Source organism: Alosa sapidissima, chromosome 19, assembly GCF_018492685.1.
Source record: "Alosa sapidissima isolate fAloSap1 chromosome 19, fAloSap1.pri, whole genome shotgun sequence".
NCBI lineage: Eukaryota > Metazoa > Chordata > Actinopteri > Clupeiformes > Clupeidae > Alosa > Alosa sapidissima.
In genome coordinates, this window is record NC_055975.1 from 17,831,308 (window position 1) to 17,845,306 (window position 13,999).

Sequence of the window (13,999 nt, forward strand, 5' to 3'; positions counted from 1 at the left end):
AACATTCAGGGAACGTTCGGGAACCAAAAACTAACGTTCCCGTAACCAAAAACTAAGGTTCCCAGAACGTTCTGGGAACCATAATTTGTTAGCTGGGTAACTTTCATGTCGTCATTTTCTAAGCACAGGGACAATGGCGACAGGCTCGTAATTATGCACAGATCGCTAGGAAATAGCCTACGAACGCTGACCAACGAAACTGTTGACTGACATTATCTGAAAGGCAATACGGTCTTGAAATTAGGCTTGGATACCTAACTCCGCTCACTATCACGCTGGTTCCGACTCCTTAGTGAATGAGGGTTGAGGAAGAGGATATGAACCATACCCATGTTGGCTACGGCATTATGTATCAGGGGAGGTCTGAAAGGGGACAGTTTGTAGGCTACGCTCACTGCGCAGTCAACAGCGGTCTGAGCTGGCGAAAGGCTGGCAAGATAAACCCTTGCCTGTTTCTTTGAGATAACGATGTCCGGTTTACTTTTGCACGGGTAAAATAAAGGAGCAAACCTCATCCAGGACCTCATCAAGACGCGCTAAGAGAAGTGCCCTGCCCTCCCTATGTGTCTGACTCAGCTGTCACGTTCAATATTTGCTGACAGACAGAAAGAAAGAAGGTGATACGAAGATATCAAAAGCAGCGCACCAAAGCAACAGGTGAATTGGATGGATGACTTTCCCTTTCCTCCGAGCAACAGTTAATTCCAGGAGGAAAATTGAGTAGCCTAACCATGGGGCGCTACAGCGGAAAAACATGTCGCTTAATTTTCATGCTTGTCCTCACTGTCATATTCTTCGTGGCCGAGATCGTCGCCGGGTACATGGGGAACTCTTTAGCACTTGTATCAGACTCCTTCAACATGCTGTCGGACATTCTGTCTTTATGCGTGGGCTTGACGGCCTCGTGGGTGTCGCGTCGTGCCGGATCAGGGCGCTCCACATACGGTTGGGTCCGGGCTGAGGTGGTTGGTGCTCTGGCCAACGCCGTTTTCTTGGCCGCCCTGTGCTTTTCTGTTTCAGTGGAGGCGATGAAACGACTTGCCCGACCAGAGGCCATTGACGATCCTAAACTGGTTCTCGTGGTCGGCGCCCTAGGGCTTGCTGTTAACATTGTTGGGCTGTTAATTTTCCAGGACTGCCGTAGTTGCTGCTGCTTGGGCTCCCGGATGAAGAGAGCCCATGAATCAACCAAATCAGACGGGGGATGTGAGATGAACGGCGAGGCAGGTGCGGTCGCCTTTATATTTAAATCATCTCAGGCTCTAACTTTTTTGTACAACTTTTTAAATGATTTTAAAACCGATCACATTTGAGGGAAACAAGATAATAACGGTTTTGACGAATCTTCAGTCAGGGGGCTACAGATGCGCAAGCAGCTCAGCGTTAGAAAAGCCCGGACACATTTAGAGAAGGTTTTTATAATCTAAAATCGTGTCAGTTTAGAGAACAATATGATTGCCTTCCCAGCAATGTCCGGAAATTTTGTATACATGTCAAAGTAGCCTCTCCCACTCACCCTTGATTTGTTGTAGAAAGTCTTACTTACCTCATCTGCTATTCCCTGGGGATGCCCTGGCACCAATAGTAGGGGGGGCTATGTGTCTAATTTGGGGGCTTGTGGGATTCGCATGTTAATTTTTTGAGAGTAGCCTATCATATCTTTGTTCTAGGGGTTCTTAAGAGTAAAAAAAAACATGTCTCCATTTTTTGAAGGTTTTGAAGGACCCAAATCAAAGGTCAAATTCAGAAAAGGTCAAATTTGGTGTTTTGTCCATAAACCTCACATTGCCGGTATTATAGCATACATAGGGTTTGGTGCCAAAAAGCAAATTCTACAAGGTAGTGTGCAAAAGTGGACCACATAAACAATACAACATTATAAAACATTTTTAGGCTGATGATTGATCTCTTTAACAAGACATTGTGCCTAAAATTCTCGAAATTGTCCGCTTAAAAAATAATACTTCAATATCAATACTATCAATTCATGCCTATTAGTGTGCTTGAGCTTGCTCTGCCAGTTCTTGTCTACACCCATTCAGAGCACAAAGTTTAATAGACTTTTACATAGCTAGTACCAGCTGAAGTCTATAAGGCCTTCCGTAGCCTATGTAAGTGTGAAGAAAAGAAAGGGTAAAAGGATCAGATAGACAAACAGACAGGTGTGTGTGTGTGTGTGTGTGTAAGAGAGAGAAAGAGAGACACCAGTGACAGTTGGCTGTTGATAGCTGGCAGTTATAGAATTTAGAATATTGAATAACCTGAAGCACATAGTGCTCTGTTCTTCATGGTTGGTGATATTAGTGACCTTCTAGCCTTTTACATCTGAGCAAGCACATTTTCATAGTTCATGGTGGCACAGTCTAGTTAGGTTATATTCTGAGGTGTGTCTTTCTGTTAGTCAGGTGATGGCACACATATTCTAAAAGAAACAGATTTTGGGCTATGTATCCAGTGGCAGATATGTGTGGACTGGTGAATGACCCATCACTAGAGACATATGCCAAATATCTTGTTTTTGTCCATGAAAGAGTATGGAGATGGTGATCACAGATCAGCTAACGATTACTTTGTTACAGTGCAGTTATTTTACAACAGAACAAAGCAGTTTGGCACAGGAACTGCTACAAATCCACCTGTAACAGTGAGCATCTGCAGCATGCTAAGATTCGCTACTAGAAATCATGTGAAGCAGGCAGGACTCAGTGTCTTCAGAAAAGACGTAGATCATCTTCTGAACCTGCAACAACACCTGCAACTGCATCAAGTCCATCTAGAGGGACTTTGTACACTTTTTCAGCAGCAGCTGCTGCCAGCATAGATAAGTGCTTGGTTGCCTGCATTGAAAGAGGACACCTCATGAAGACGCTCTTTTGTCTGCTTCTTTTTTTTTCCTTTTATTGAACGTGTTTAGAGAGAAATGTAATTTAAAAACTGCTGTTATTTTCCCTCTGCAAGTATTTAGTTTGAATGGTATCTTCAGTTGTAAGGTGCTGACCCTAATAACTTCATACAAAAAAAAAAGAAGCAGACAAAAGAGCGTCTTCATGAGGTGTCATCTTTCAATGCAGGCAACCAACCAAGAGATATAAGTAATATTTTGAAGTCAATGACTTTTAACAGGTAGCCAGTGTAAAGATGCTAGGATGGGGGAAATATGTTCATATTTTTTGTGTGTGAGCAGCTCCATTTTGTATAAGCTGTAAGCTCTTTAGAAAGGTATTATTACAGCCAGCGTAATAGCATTGCAATAGCATTGCAATAGTCTATCCTTGAGGTGACAAAAGTATGGATTCATTTCTCGGCATCTGGTAAGGATAAGGACTTCCTTATCTTTGAAATGTTCCTTAAATGGTAAAATTAAGTTTTGGTGATCTGTTTTATGTGATTATTTAGTGCTAGGTCCTGGTCAATTATAACTCCTAGGTTTTTAACAATTGTGGATGAGGTCAGTGGAAGATCACTATATGTAGCCTGTGATGTGGATAGGATATCCCTCATCTTTTTAGAACCTAAAACCATGACTTCTGTTTTATCTGAGTTCAAAAGCAGGAAATGATTCGTCATCCTACTGGCCTACTGGTTCGCACTTCGGACCTGTAACCGGAGGGTTGTCGGTTCGAACCCCGACCAGTAGGCACGGCTGAAGTGTCCTTGAGCAAGGCACCTAACCCCTCACTGCTCCCCGAGCGCTGCTGTTAATGCAGGCAGCTCACTGCGCCGGGATTAGTGTGTGCTTCACTTCACTGTGTGCTGTGTGTGTTTCACTAATTCACGGATTGGGATAAATGCAGAGACCAAATTTCCCTCACGGGATCAAAAGAGTATATATACTTATACATGTGTCAAGTTTGGCTAACGGGGTTAATTCATCAGGTTTTATGGAGAGGTATAGTTATGTATCATCTGCTAAAGAACAGGGGCCCCAGTACTGAGCCTTGAGGCACTCCATATTTTACCATAATCTGGGTAGATGGTTTATTATGGACCTGTACAAATTGTTGACGGTTAGGAAGGTATGATCTAAACCAGAGTCTTTGATGCCTATTACATTTTCAAGCCTAAGTAGTATGTCATGGTCTATGGTGTCAAAGGCAGCGCTGAGGTCCAGGAGGACCAGTATTGATACAAGGCTAGGTTTTTCGAGGGAGGGCTTAATAACAGATGTCTTAAACGACTGCGGTACATGCCCTGATAGCATTGATTTATTTATAATCTAGAGCAAAACATTATCCAGGAAGGGGAGAGCAGTCTTAAGAAGGTGAGTAGGAATAGGGTTTAGTAGACTAGTTGTAGATTTTGATGAGGAAATTGTGGAGGTGAGATCTAATATGTTGTGCATATGTAAATTAATTAAATGTTGTTCGAGGTCTCATTTGTGATTCTGTTATGTTTTTGCTATCTTTCAGCATTGGAGTATGTGTATTTGGTGAAACTGATTGGTTATTGATCTTATCTCTAATTGTTTGACATACAATCATAATACTGACATACAATCATACTGTTGAAAATAACTGTTTTGTGAACTTTATTCATCATAGCCAGTGCTTTAGGCGAAATGTATGGTGTTAATTATAGTGAAATATACATTTCAATATATTACATATACAGTATACAATTACATATACAATATATTACATATACAGTGAAATATACATTTCAAACCCACAGAAACCACATAGGCCCTAGACTACAAGCCAAGGCTTCTGTTGTGGCCATTTCCCCCTCACAAACACCATGAGAGTCAGCACTGTCTACCATGTCTCTCAGGAGTGGGGCAGAACAAAGCCTACTGCTGCAGTATGCACTTCTGTGTGCTCAGAGGAAGTCAGTATAAAGGGCTTCATTCATGATCTGGACAAGAAAAACGTCCCATGAATATGTCACACTGCCCTTGTATTGGAAACTCTTCTGCACTCTCTCTCATCTACATGAACAGCTTGTTGTATGTTTAATGTGTTGGCACAGGTACCACAGTTCTAACTGATGAGAGTGAGCTGCCACAGAAAGAGGGACAGCCCCTCAATATCAGAGGTATGTGTGCAGACAAAAAATACAACACTTGAAAACACGCACTCACACCTGTCTATTATTAACAGGGATGGACTGCTAAAGAGCAATTTGTAATGGCACAGACAGAGAAAACAGAGAAAAATCGTTAGTCATCCCGCTCTCAGAGATGTGGCTTTATAGTCAGTGTGACACGTCCATGTGAGAGCTACATAAGAAAAAGATTATGCCTTTAGATGAACATCTGTTTGTTTGGTTCACTGAAACCATTGCATTTCTGGATGAAGAGAGGTCATTGAGGACACTACTGTTGGCTGTCTTCAGGCCTGAGACCTTTGAACTGTTTATGTAACTCAAAAGACTGTGTGGTGTATCACCTTAACAGTGACTTGGCATTTCATCCATGCTATCAAATATTTACCATAATGCTTAACCCCTGACTACACTCTACCATAATGCTTAACCCCTGACTCACCCAGCATTAATGAGAGACCTGTACAGTTTCAGATTATGGCTGGCTAGTAATCCATCCTTACACTTGAATCTTATCACTTGAAAATTGTATTGACCACCAGGAATTGGTTTGCCCTGTGCCATCTATAGCCTGCTCAGCATTTATAACACCTATAAGCAGTGGCGCCGCTGGGGGGGGGGTTAGGACAATTCTAAGGGCCCAGCACTGACAGGGGCCCCCCAGAGAACCCCCTAATAATACTATAGCAGAATTATTTTCTGTTTTTCTGTCATAGGGCCCAAATTTTCTAGCAGCGCCCCTGCTTATAAGACGCTGTTAGAACTCATACATGTAAGCTTTTGCCCCAATGCATGTTAGAAATAACTCGTCTTGATGTTATATCAATGTTACAATTAATATATAAAAGTTGTAGTAAATTAGACATCCTGGGGTGCGTTTCCCAAAACCATAGTTGCTAACCAGTTAGCAACTTAGTTGGTTGGCAATGGGAAATTGCACTGCAACCAACAAAGTTGCTAACTTAGTTAGCAACTATGGTTTTGGGAAACGCGCCCCTGTAGTATGTTTTCTACAGACACAGAAATGAAGGACTTCTGGCATTCTAAACAGGATATTTTAAAATGAAACATTACAGTTAGAAGATTGGAGATACACACACATGGACCTACATATTAAAAAACATGTAAATTGATTAGACAATTTACAATCAATCAATCAACTCATTTTTTTTCAGGAAATGCTGTGTTAACATTCAGATCTCACACTATCCAGAAGGCTAGATCTATTTGTTTTGCACACCAGCGAAGCCATGCTGACTTTAGAACCGTAGAACCTTAGAACCTTTAGAACCTCTGTGCTGCAATGCAGGTGTGCTGCTTCACGTTCTAAATGATGCGCTGGGCTCCGTGGTGGTAGTGGTGGCCTCGGCCCTGTTCTACGTGTGGCCCCTGGACCCTGGGGCCAAGTGTAACTGGCAGTGCTACGTGGACCCCAGCCTCACTCTCATCATGGTGGTCATCATCATGTCCTCTGCTGCCCCGCTGCTTAAGGAGACAACCACCATGCTGCTGCAGATGTGCCCGGCTGACCTGCCTCTGGCTGCGCTCGGTGAGTCCTCACAGGGAAGTCAAAGGGGTTGAAGAGTTAGTGAGCAAGTCCATATTTCTAAAGGTCAACAAGCATTTACCCATTATTCAAAGAGGTGCAAGAGAGATGATAATAATTGGACAGATACTGTAGTTATTTAAAGTTAAAGTTGACTTTATCCAAGGCGACACACTCACAATGAAAGAAGTCAAGGTTTAACTTGAGAAGTGGGATAGCTCCAAATGAATGTATAATATTGGTAATGCCACCTCCCTAAAGGGTGTCTTCCACTGTATAGCATTTGTCATGCTATTCTGCTGCTGTTCAGATCATACTCTTTAACTTCTGCACAAAGTATTGCCTGCATACATTGCATACTGCACATGTTAAGAGCAGATGCCTGAAGAAGAGCAGCAGCTCTGTGGAGGGGGACCTGGACAGGGCGAACCAGTTGAACCACTTCTACAACAGGTTTGACTGCCCTGCTCCAGCTCCAATGGCGGTGGTCTGTCCACCACCCCCAGCTGACTCAGACACGGCTCTTGTTTGCGTGCCTGCCCTACCCCCACCTCCCAGCCTCATCACCTCACACCCTGCCCCCGCCTGACGCCTCCTTGCCTGTGCCTGTTGAGGCGTCTACGACTCTGGCAGCCTTGATAGGGACATCAAGGAGGTGGTCATCCCCCAGCCCCCACCCCCATACCCCCTCAATACCAGTGCAACACTCACCTCCATCATCACAGGCTATCGTACCCCCACCATCACTCATAGACTGTAAAAAATAGGGAGAGATAGACTTCTCTGCATAGTCTGTCTGCCTCTTCACCCCCTCCATGTTTGGATACTGTCTGTCCACTAGCCACTTTTTACCACTGTCTTTCTGCCTCTGTTTGCGTGCTATATTAGCACATTAGCACATATGCATAACCCCTCCCTCCATGCCACAGCCGAACTGTGGCCACACTTATACCTTTTCTTATATATATATACCATGACCACTATCACCATTGCACTATCACCGTGACACTCACTCACACAGAGCACCTTACCTTACCTTACTATGCACAGAGAATCACAGGCTCAGTCCCTGCCTCAGTCATGGCAAGCGCCTCTTGATTGATTAATCACCACTATGTGGATACTGTTTTTAGAATTGATTTAGATTTAAGTGTTAGTATAATTTGTATTTTAGTATATTTAGTATATTCTTTATCTTCTACTGTCCTTATTGCTTAGTTGTGTTTTTATATTATATACTTTTAATTACTTTTTCTGCTGTTAGTGAATGCGTGTGTGTTGTCTGTATGCTACTGAGACCTTTTCCCCTGGGGATCAATAAAGTATCTATCTATCTATCTATCTATCTTTACATTACATTACATTACATTTAGCAGACACTTCTTGACCAAAGTGACTTACATATGTTAGCTATATTACAAGGGATCACATTGTCCCCGGAGCAACTTGGGGTTAAGTGCCTTGCTCAAGGGCACAATGGTGGAAGCCGGGAATTGAACCGACAACTTTCAGGCTACTGCACGCTAGCCCAGCTCCTTAACCACTACACTACCATCTATCTATCTATCTATCTATCTATCTATCTATCTATCTATCTATCTATCTATCTATCTATCTATCTATCTATCTATCTATCTATCTATCTATCTATCTATCTATCTATCTATCTATCTATCTATCTATCTATCTATCTATCTATCTATCTATCTATCTATCTATCTATCTATCTATCTATCTATCTATCTATCTATCTATCTATCTATCTATCTATCTATCTATCTGTTAAGCCTAGCCTACAGTTATCTTACACAGTTATGTGGCTTAGAATGGTAGCCTACATATGAGATGGTAATTCACTCCATTTTTGCTCTCTCTGCTCTCATCTCTGTCTCTCCCTTTCTCAGTGGATGAAGTGTGCCTACTTCCTGGTGTGCTGGGCGTTCATGATGTCCATGTGTGGGAATTATGCAAGGGCCGGCTTGTGGCCACCCTCCACGTGCACTGTTCTCCTGAGCTCCAGGGCGGCGTTGCCGCCTTTACCTCCCTCTCCCATCAGATACGCCAAATCTTCCACCAGGCTGGGGTGCACAGCCTCACCCTCCAGCCCGAGTTTGGTGAGCCCCAGCCGGGGAAGGGCGTCTGCGCAGCCACTTGTCTGGAACCCTCCTGCCAGAAGCTGTCCTGCTGCCCGCACGCCACCCGACAACAGACTGCTGTGAGCCAGAGCAATGGGCACCCTCTGCTGCCCCTCACAGAGGTGTCCGTGGACGAGCCTGACAGCACCAGCACCAGCACCTTGCTGAGGGAACGGGCAGGAGCGAGCAAGACCGTCCAAAGCACAGAGTTTTAGAGCTACTCCATCGCTGAGGGTAGAAGATGCTGCTCCAGAGTTGACACACGCTTCATTCCTACTGTAGTGAGACTGAGGAGTACTGAACAACTGGCTCTTTCTTTTGAAAGATGTCCATGGACTGAGGATCAAAAGGACCATATGCCTGTAGGACAATCTGTACATTTGAATAGTTTAAATGGCCAGTGTGTGTGTTTGGACCAAATATGTACTGTACAAATGTGCCTTCCCTTTCTCAACTGTCTGCCAGACAAGCTATTCAGGGTTTAGCGCGCACACACACACACACACACACACACACACACACGTAATTATGCCAGTGATCAATTTCATTTATGATGCACTTTTGCACCTGTTAATTAGGCTACTCTCATTTCCTATCACAGGCTCTGATAAATTAATCAATTGAATCAGTCAGCACCCGTAATCTTTGCACTGTAACTTTGAGAGGGTAGTGAGTTCATGGGTAAAGGTGAGGGTGAGTTACTAGGATAAATGCTACTTCCCATTGATTGATAGACTGATGATTTTTGAGCAACAAAAATTATACTGAATATGATGCACTGTTTAGATATGTACTGTATTAGGTAGATATCACAGCAAATGTGACTTGTTTTTGTCTAATAGTCATTCAGTGAAATTAGTATTCTCATAAGCCTTCCTGCCTTATGTGTATTGAAATGCATTAGTCAGTTCCATGACTGAAGTTATATCCAAACATAACTGTCTCAGTCCATAATGCAAGTCTTGATGTCAGGTCTGAGAGAAGAGTAAGGAACTGTATGTGTCATGGTGCTTTGGCCAGTAGATGGCACTAGAACAAAAACATTGCGGGACCACGCAGCCTGATGCAGCGATTGAATATGGTTGTACTGTATGTATTTATGGTTGTACAAAATGCTGTCTACATGTCATTCCACAATGTAATCCCAAAAACAGTTTTATGAGTAAAATATCTCAAGTGATTTAATAAGTGATCATCAAGGTATCTTGCTCTGTGACACGATACATGACATTCTGCTTATTGACTAGATTGAATGAGGTGACGGGAAAGGGAGCATTTTTCAGTCATTTTCAAAAGTAAAACAAAAGCAACAATATAGATATTAATGATGGCAGAAAGAGATTTATGTTGTTATATGAATAGATTTACAGTACAGTATATACCGGTATATATTATATATTTTCAAGTGAGGCTGTTGACCTACTCGCTGACAGAGGACAAGAGGTACAGCGGTGTGTGTGTGTGTGTGTGTGTGCTCCTGAACCTGCACACTGATGTTTGAAACTGGAGCTGGGGATTGTGGAGAGATTAAAAAATACACAGTTCTCTCACTGACTCAAAGCTCCCATGATGCAACAGGAGAACGCAGCGTCTATTAACAAGAGAATGACGCAGCGCTCTTCTCATATCGCCCAGTTGAGGACAGAGCTATATTTAGGCTACGAGATGACTGCAGTGTGTGAGTGTGTGTGTGTGTGTGTGATGACACCTGGAATCTCTCCACTGTCTGTATGCCTGTAGGAGAACTCATGGATACAGTACGTCAAAGACCCTCCCCCCTAAAGGAGGAGAAAGAAAGACAACGCCTGCTTGGAGAGAAAGGAGAGATCATCTCTGAGAACCCTGATCTCCGACCTGAGCACCAACGAAAGGCAAAAGTTTCATTGACTGAAATACAGGCACATATTACAGTTATCTACAGACAGACATTCACTTAACACAGATAGATAATAGGTAAGACCACAGTCATGTGTTCCAGACAGGTTAATCGACTTGTATATAATATACAAAAACACAACTAAGCAAGGACTGTAGAAGATAAAGAATATACTAAAATACAAATTATACTAAATAAAACTTAATCTAAATCAATTCTAAAAAACAGTATCCACATAGTGGGTGATTAATCAATCAGGTGCGCTTGCAATGACTGAAGCAGGGACTGAGCCTGTAGTCCTCTGTGCATAAAGGTAAGGTGCTCTTTGTGAATGAGTGTCATGGTGATTGTGCAAATGAGTAAGTCAAACAGTGCAACAGTGCAAGAATAAAGTCTATATATCTATGTATAAATAACTATATTAAGAAAGGTATGGTCACAGTTCGGCTGTGGCATGGAGGGAGGGGTTGTGCATATGTGCTAATAAAGCATGCAAACAGTGAGGCAGAAGACAATGGTAAAGTGGCTAGTGGACAGACAGTTCAAGACATGGAGGTGGTGAAGAGGCAGACAGACTATGTGGAGAAGTCTATTTATCCTCTTCCCTTTAGTGATGCATTGAACAGTTCAATGGCCCTGGGGATGAATGACTTCCTCAGTCTGTCTGTTGTGCAAGGCAGTGAGCGAAGTCTCCAGCTGATCAGGCTCTTTTGCTTAACAACAGTGCTGTGGAGTGGATGACACTCATTGTCCAAGATGTTGATCAGTTTGTTCAGGGTCCTTTTGTCAGATATTGAAGTGATGCACTCCAGTTCAGCTCCCACTACAGAGCCAGCTTTCCTTACCAGCCTGTCAAGTCGCCCCGCATCCTTCTTCTTTGTGCTTCCTCTCCAACATACCACTGCATAGAAGAGGACGCTGGCAACAACAGACTGGTAGAACATTCTAAGGAGCTTGCTGCACACATTGAAGGAGCGCAGCCTCTTCAGGAAGTACAGCCTTCTTTGCCCTTTCTTGTAGAGTGCATCAGTGTTGGCTGACCAGTCCAGTTTATTGTCCAAGTGGAGACCCAGGTACTTTTAGGTGCTTACCACCTCGACATTGGCCCCATCAATGGAGACTGGTAGCAGAGTGGGCTTAAACCTGCGGAAATCCATCACCATCTCCTTGGTCTTTGAAGTGTTGAGTTGGGGATGATTGAGTTTGCACCATTGCACAAAGTCCTCCACCAGGCTCCTACTCCTCCTCCTGCCCGTTCCTGATACACCCCACAATTGCAGTGTCGTCAGAAAACTTCTGCATGTGGCATGACTCAGTGTTGTAGCGGAAGTCTGATGTGTACAAGGTGAACAGGACTGGAGAGAGCACAGTTCCCTGTGGCGCTCCGGTGCTGCTGATGACAGTGTCAGAGAGACAGTTCTTCAGTCTGACGAACTGTGGTCGCTCCGTCAGGTAATTTGCACTTGAGAAATCAAAGAACATAATTCTCACAGCACTTTTCCCCATGTCCAGGTGAGAATGTGTCCTGTGTAGAAGATAAGTGATGGCATCGTCCACGCCCACTTTCTCCTGGTATGCAAACTGTAACGGATCTAGTGCATGGCGTACCTGGGGTCTGAGCATACCTAAGACGAGTCGCTCCATTGTCTTCATCGCATGTGATGTTAGAGTGACAGGTCTGTAGTCATTAAGCTCACTAGGATGTGGCTTTTTAGGGACAGGGGTGAGACATGATGTCTTCCACAGTGTTAGAACTTGTCCAAGGCGTAGACTTAGATTGAAGATGTGCTTCAGTGGCTCCCCCAGCTCAGCAGCTGCACAGGCCTTGAGTGGCCTGTTGACTTTCCCGGTTTCCCAGTTACCTCCAGTCCAGGTTCCATTGATGTGTTTCAAGACTTTATTATTTTGGTGAGTAACTGGTTCTCTTAAAGAGGATTTGACTAGGTGGCTTATGTTCATTTAAAAGATGTGTTTTCTTTGACAGGAGACAAAGAGGCTCATTGCAAACCCTTAATTGCCACTGTTCTATGTGTGTGTACATGATGGTCTGACTTCATTTGTTACATTAAGTTTCACATAAGTTACAGCTATAATTTCAAAGACAAGATTTCAGCTGATGGCCTTATATGTTTAGCCCATAATTAAATGACCCATTAGCCAAAATAATCATAGCACTCAACTACAGAGTCTATCCTGTATCACCAAGTGACAATAGCATTCCAATAACAACAACAAATCAGGTTGAACGAATGTTAGTCTAGGTATAGTGTATTTGTGTGCATAATTTATTTTGTTACACTTAAGTGGAGTACCGACACACCAGATCCTGACATCCTTTCCTGACCTTTTGACCTGCCATCTTATCATCCCAGTACCTTCCAAGAGGTCGCCAGAGGATCACTTTTCACCCACCAATTATGACCATGACGTGAGCGGGGTGATCAAAGAATGGTTATGTGCGCCACTGGCTTAATTCCCCCTTGACCACATGCTGACGTTTGAGGGTTCCTTTGCATCGCCCAGCTCCACCTGAAAGGCTGGTGGAAAGCAGCTTAATGCTCTTGGGGACAAACTGGACTGTGGGATTAAGAGCAAGACACTTAGAGGTGGCAGTGAAAGCTTGAGGTACACACACACACACACACACACACACACACACACACACACACACCTCCATCTCTTTTCATTGGCTTAATATCCAAAAAAGTCAGGACATTGTGTAAAATGTAAATAAAAACAGAATGATTCAAAATCAGTGTATATTTTTCATAAAATCATAGGATGTTAGTTTCAACATTTTATATGTTGTCTATAATATTTTGCAATTAAATATGGGTTATATTATTGTCAGATTATTGACAATAATATAACCCATATTTAATTGCAAAATATTATAGACAACATATAAAATGTTGAAACTAACATCCTATGATTTTATGAAAAATATACACTGATTTTGAATTTGATGCCAGCATCATGGGTCAAAAAAGGTTGGGATGGGGACAACATCTTTCATACTTAATATCATTCAAATATTCAGAGAATCCAGAAGAAATGTTTGTACACAAGGGACAGAGCTGAAAAACAATATTGGATGGCTATGATCTTTGGGACCTCAGATGGCACTACCTTAAAAAACAGACCTGTCTGTAATGGGAATCATTGCAAGGGCTCAGAAAAACTTCCAAGCACAGTTTGATACTCCATTCACAAATGCTGTCTAAAACTCTACCATGCAAAGAAGAAACCATATTAAACCATGATCCTGACAGGCCATCCTCTGGGCCCAATCTCATTTAAGATGGACTGAGGAAGTGGAAAACTGTCCTGTGGTCAGTCTAATCAAAATGTGATATTTTTTATGGAAATCATGGACCTTGCAGCCTCTGTGCTAAAGAC

General features: G+C 42.9%; 2 protein-coding genes across 4 annotated transcripts in view; one reads left to right on the forward strand and one right to left on the reverse strand.

Annotated features, from left to right (window-relative positions):
- LOC121692572 (zinc transporter 10-like) overlaps positions 1-13,999 on the forward strand; it is a 22,428-nt gene continuing 8,429 nt past the window's right edge. The window contains exons 1-5 of one of the 3 annotated variants that reach the window (XM_042071242.1): positions 2-657; positions 1,134-1,227; positions 4,969-5,034; positions 6,353-6,592; positions 8,494-9,909. In XM_042071242.1, coding sequence (XP_041927176.1) covers positions 1,167-1,227; positions 4,969-5,034; positions 6,353-6,592; positions 8,494-8,939 — 813 coding nt within the window. In that variant the 5' untranslated portion in view covers positions 2-657; positions 1,134-1,166 and the 3' untranslated portion in view covers positions 8,940-9,909. Of the gene's footprint in view, positions 1,228-4,968; positions 5,035-6,352; positions 6,593-8,493; positions 9,910-13,999 lie in introns of those variants that run through there. The other 2 variants (XR_006025271.1, XM_042071239.1) reach the window with 2 other exon arrangements.
- The window catches only part of lclat1 (lysocardiolipin acyltransferase 1), a 14,500-nt gene continuing 13,713 nt past the window's right edge, over positions 13,213-13,999 (reverse strand). The window contains exon 7 of the transcript XR_006025272.1: positions 13,213-13,271. The gene's annotated coding sequence lies outside the window, so the exon portion shown is untranslated. The remainder of the gene's footprint in view (positions 13,272-13,999) is intronic.